This window comes from Salvelinus sp. IW2-2015, unplaced genomic scaffold, assembly GCF_002910315.2.
Source record: "Salvelinus sp. IW2-2015 unplaced genomic scaffold, ASM291031v2 Un_scaffold609, whole genome shotgun sequence".
In the NCBI taxonomy this organism is placed as follows: domain Eukaryota; kingdom Metazoa; phylum Chordata; class Actinopteri; order Salmoniformes; family Salmonidae; genus Salvelinus; species Salvelinus sp. IW2-2015.
The window spans coordinates 54,687-60,314 of NW_019942583.1; the positions used below are offsets into that span (position 1 = coordinate 54,687).

The 5,628-nt window shown below is 43.8% G+C and overlaps 1 protein-coding gene across 1 annotated transcript in view; it reads right to left on the reverse strand.

Moving 5' to 3' along the window:
• Positions 1-4,310: 4,310 nt before the first annotated feature.
• Positions 4,311-5,628, reverse strand: part of LOC112068612 (large ribosomal subunit protein uL1m-like) — a 29,758-nt gene continuing 28,440 nt past the window's right edge. The window contains exons 3-4 of the mRNA XM_024135789.2: positions 4,685-4,756; positions 4,311-4,530 (exon numbers count right to left, since the gene is read on the reverse strand). Coding sequence (XP_023991557.1) covers positions 4,420-4,530; positions 4,685-4,756 — 183 coding nt within the window. The 3' untranslated portion in view covers positions 4,311-4,419. The remainder of the gene's footprint in view (positions 4,531-4,684; positions 4,757-5,628) is intronic.

The following is a 5,628-nucleotide window of genomic DNA, read 5'->3' on the forward strand; positions in this document are numbered from 1 at the left end:
TGTTTTGCCTTATGACAGCTTTGCACACTCTTAGGCATTCTCTCAACCACCTTATTTCATAGTTCTGATGTCTTCACATATCATACTTACCGATCCAACCCTAGTGATGACAATATTCCTTCATACTTATCGTTCCTACTCTAGTGATGACAGCGTTGCTTCATACTTACGTTCCTACCCTATGTGATGACAGTATTCCTTCATACTACCGATCCAACCCTCTAGTGATGACTATATTTCCTTCGATACTTACCGCTCCAACCCTATGATGACAGTATTCCTTCATACTTACCGTTCCTACGCTAGTGATGACAGTATTCCTTCATACTTACCGATCCAACCCTAGTGATGACAGTATTTCTCATACTTACCGTTCCTACGCTTAGTGATGACATATTCCTTCATACTTACCGAATCCTTACCCTAGTGATATACATATTCCTTCATATCTTACCGTTCCTACGCTAGTGATGACAGTATCTCTTCATACTTACCGTTTCCTACCTAGTGATGACAGTATTCCTTCATATCTTACCGTTGCCTACCGCTAGTGATGACCAGCGTTCTCATACTTACCGTTCCTACCCTAGTGATGACAGATTCCTTCATACGTTACCGTATCCTACCCTAGTGATGACAGTATTCCTTTCATACTACCTTCCTACGTAGTTGATGACAGTAATTCCTTCATACTTACCGTTCCTACGCTAGTGATGACCGTATTCTTCATACTTACCGATCCAACCCTAGTGATGACAGATTCCTTCATCACTTACCGTCTACGCTAGTGATACAGTACCTTCATACTTACCGTCCTACCCTAGTGATGACAGTATGCCTTCATACTTACCGTTCTACGCTAGTGATTGACAGTATTCCTTCATATACTTACCGTTCCTACTCTAGTGATGACAGTATTCCTCTCATACTTACCGTTCCTACGCTTAGTTGATGGTCACCATGCGTTCCTTCATACTTACGTTCTACCTAGTGTGACAGTATTCTTCATATTCCTACCCTAGTGACTACCAGATTCCTTCATACTACCGTTCCTCCAGCTAGTGATGACAGTATTACTTCATACTTACCGTTCCTACCCTAGTGATGACAGTACTTCCTTCTACTTACCGTTCCCTATCTAGTGATGACAGTTCCTTTTATACTTACCGTTCCTACCCTAGTGATGACAGCGATTTCCTCATACTTACCGTTCCTACGCTAGTGATGACAGCGTTCCTTCCGATACTAGCGTTCCTATCCTCAGTGATGACAGTATTCCTTCATACTTACCGTTCCTACGCTGGGGATGACAGCGTTCCTTCATACTTACCGTTCCTACCTAGGTGATGACAGTATCCTTCATCACTTACCGTTCCTACGCTGGTGATGACAGTATTCATCATACTTACCGTTCCTACGCTGGTGATGACAGCGTTCCTTCTCCACTATATACTCATGGCAGGTCTGGAACTAACTCCAGCATCTTGAATGTCGCCACTCCCAACCGACCCTGGAAACAGCCAGAGATAAAACATGTAAAGGTCATGAGTTCTCCCATACCAGGGTTTCTAAACTAACTTTTTCCACTGGTGGCACTGCTACTACTAATTTATTCAGTTGGTGGCACCAGCATATGATTTGGTTGCACACATTTTTTGTATTGACTCATGTCCCATACGTACCTTACTCCATCCAGAACCAGCGTAATAAATAAACTCGCCATCTTTTAAATTAGCATGCCCTTGCAGAGCTTGACAGTCAGGTAAATTTGCCAGCAGCACACCGGGCCGGTGCCAACTGAAAACTACTGGCCTACAATGAAAAAATACTGGCCTGGGAAACGGATGATGCGTGCATATTTAAATGTTACCCGTAATTTGGGGTAAGTATGTAGCCTATAATAACCTAGCCTCCATATACAAATAATTACATTTTTACATATTTACATTGATTGTTTGGAGGGAGAAAATAAAACCTTTGTGCATTCTGAAAAAGGGTGTTATTGTTTTGGTCACTCTACAGTTGTAGGACCCTATAAAATCAGTTATCTTTCGGCAAATTTCATTTTCCCGTGTTTTTTCTCTCCCGGTTTCAGAGTTTCCCAAATTCCTCTCAAAAATCACACTTATAAATTAGAAAAACGACGCAAATTTGATGCTTTAGCTAAAAATCTAATCACAAGACCACTTTGGAGGTCTGGGAACAATTTTTGGCAGGTGTAGTTGCTCCATTCAATTGCACACCTAGCAAGTAGACTCTGTGTTTTGCTAGCAGTGTTTTTGTACTGTACAATGTACCAGCTAGGCTACATGTGATGGCAGAGTTTAAAAAAACAAAATGCCCCATGATGATACAAATTATCAAGATAATCATTCTGCCAAGTAGGCTTTGCAGTCAACCTTTAATTGGAAAGGTTTTTGGGGAAGCCTAGAATGTTCCTTTAAACAGCGCATAGGGGGCCTCCTCTCAGAGTCAGGTTCCTCTCAAGGTTTTTCCTAGGGTTTTTGGGTGTCAAAAGCATTTTGAAAATGTAAAAAGGACGATGTAAATTGGATTGATTGATAACGGGAGTTTGCCTACCTTCTTGTTCTTGGGGAACTTCTTTGCGTAGTTCGTTCTTCAGAGGAGTAGTTTGGAGATGATATCTAGTCCACTACGTAGAAGTCCACTCATAATCCAAGATCTACATTACAAAGAACAGAGAACACAGGAAATATTAACAAAAAGTGTGTGAGTGATGTGTGTGGATGGGGGTGGGGTGGTGAGAGAGACAGAAACAGAAGGGGAAAGATTGAATTTCCCTCAAGAGAGAAAAGAAATTGTGACACTCACTCTCTGCACAAGGTCGGCTCCTCCCACAACCGCTGCTCCGTTCTCCTGGGCTACTTTGGCTTGACCAGGATTCTGACGAGAGACAGACCCAGTGTTATATTTACTACAGTATGAACACAATGCAGAGCACCATGGGACATATCCTGACATGGGCTGCATTTACACAGGCAGCCCAATTCTGATTTAGCCCAACTATTGGCAAAAGATTTGATCTGATTGACCAAAAGACCTATTGGGGGTAAAATAACAGAATAGGGCCGTGAACTAACTCCAATTACATGCCCATCAACTCCAGTCTTATGGTGTGGTACAGTAGGTGTGTTTTACTGGAACTAAGAAGTCACCCCTTGCCAAGTCCCCCTTGCCAAGTCCCCCTTGCCAAGTCCCCCTTTGCCAAGTCCCCCTTGCCAAGTCCCCCTTTGCCAACCTGTCCCCCCTTTGCAAGTCCCCCCCCTTTGCAAGTCCCCCCCTTTGCCAAGTCCCCCTTTCCAAGTCCCCCCTTGCCAAGTCCCCCCCTTGCCAAGTCCCCCCTTTGCCAAGTCCCCCCTTTGCCAAGTCCCCCCCTGCCAAGTCCCCCCTTTGCAAGTTTGCCAAGTCCCCCTTGCCAAGTCCCCCTTGCCAAGTCCACCCCTTGCCAAGTCACCCCCTTGCCAAGTCACCCCCTTGCCAAGTCACCCCTTGCCAAGTCACCCCTTTTGCACAGCACCCCCTTTTTGCAAGTCACCCCCTTTTGCCAAGTTCACCCCTTTTGCAAGTCCCCCTTTTTGCCAAGTCACCCCTTTTGCCAACTCCTCCCGCCTTTGCCAGTCCCCTTTTGCAAGTCCCCCTTTGCCAAGTCCCCTTTGCCAAGTCCCTTTGCAAATATAATATTGCCACTTGGCTGACCTTTTCCATAAGCGACGTACACACAACTCACTCACTGTAGTAATGTGTTTGATCCTGCAGGAATTGAACCCCGGACTTGATGTTGCTAGTCAACTCTCATTGCCAACTGGGACAAACAGAGCTCCTGTGGCTGAACACAGGCCAACGATGTTATATTTACAGATTTTATATATTTCCAATATACAGTACAGTCAAAGGTTTTGGACAAACCTACTTATTCAAGGGGACGATTTTTATATTGGTAGAATAATGTAGACATCAACACTATGGAAATAACACAAAATCACAAGACCACTTTGGAGGTCTGGGAACAATTATTTGGCAGGTGTAGTTGCTCTTCCATTCAATTGCACACCTAGCAAGTAGACTGCTGTGTTTGGCTAGCAGTGTATTTGTACTGTACAATGTACCAGCTAGGCTACATGTGATGGCAGAGTTAAAAAAACAAAAAAAATGCCCCATGATTGATACAAATTATCAAGATAATCATTCTGCCAAGTAGGCTTTGCAGTCAACCTTTAATTGGAAAGGTTTTTAGGGGAAGCCTTTAGAATGTTCCTTTAAACAGCGCATAGGGGGCCTCCTCTCAGAGTCAGGTTCCTCTCAAGGTTTTGTTCCTAGGGTTTTTTGGGTGTCAAAAGCATTTTGAGAAATGTAAAAAAGGACGATGTAAATTGGATTGATTGATAACGGGAGTGTTGCCTACCTCTCTTGTTCTTGGGGAACTTCTTTGCGTAGTTCGTTCTTCAGAGGAAGTAGTTTGGAGATGATATCTAGTGCCACTACGTAGAAGTCCACATCATAATCCAAGATCTACATTACAAAGAACAGAGAACACAGGAAATATTAACAAAAAGTGTGTGAGTGATGTGTGTGGATGGGGGTTGAGGGGGGGTGAGAGAGACAGAAACAGAAGGGGGAAAGATTGAATTTCCCTCAGAGAGAGAAAGAAATGTGTGACACTCACTCTCTGCACAAGGTCGGCTCCTCCCACAACCGCTGCTCCGTTCTCCTGGGCTACTTTGGCTTGACCAGGATTCTGACGAGAACAGACAGAAACCCAGTGTCCTTCATTTATATTTACTACAGTATGAACACAATGCAGAGCACCATGGGACATATCCTGACATGGGCTGCATTTACACAGGCAGCCCAATTCTGATCTTTAGCCCAACTATTGGCAAAAGATTTGATCTGATTGACCAAAAGACCTATTGGGGGTAAAATAACAGAATAGGGCCGTGAACCAACATAACTCCCAATTACATGCCCCATCAACTCCAGTCTTATGGTGTGGTACAGTAGGTGTGTTTACTGGAACTAAGAAGTCACCCCCTTGCCAAGTCCCCCTTTGCCAGTCCCCCCTTGCCAAGTCCCCCCTTTGCCAGTCCCCCCCTTTGCCAAGTCCCCCTTTGCCAAGTCCCCCCCTTTGCCAAGTCCCCCCCCTTTGCCAAGTCCCCCCCTTTGCCAAGTCCTTTGCCAAGTCCCCCTTTGCCAAATATAATATATGCCACTTGGTTGAACCTTTTATCCAAAGCGACGTACAAAACTCACTCACTGTAGTGTAATGTGTTAGATCCCTGCAGGAATTGAACCCCGCGACCTTGATGTTGCTAGTGCCACTCTCTTGCCAACTGGGGCACAAACAGAGCCTCTGTGCTGAACACAGCCAACGATGTTGATATACAGTTATATATTTCCAATATATAATCTGTATATAATTAATACAATATAATATACATATATAATATATAATAATATCCAATTAACCAGCTTCATGAGTTGTCACTACTTTTCTCACATGTAAATAATTGTAAAATAAAGATAAAAACCCTTGAATAAGTAGGTTTGTCCAAACGTTTGACTGGTACTGTACATCGCTGCCAGTTCTAGTTGACATACAGATTATAT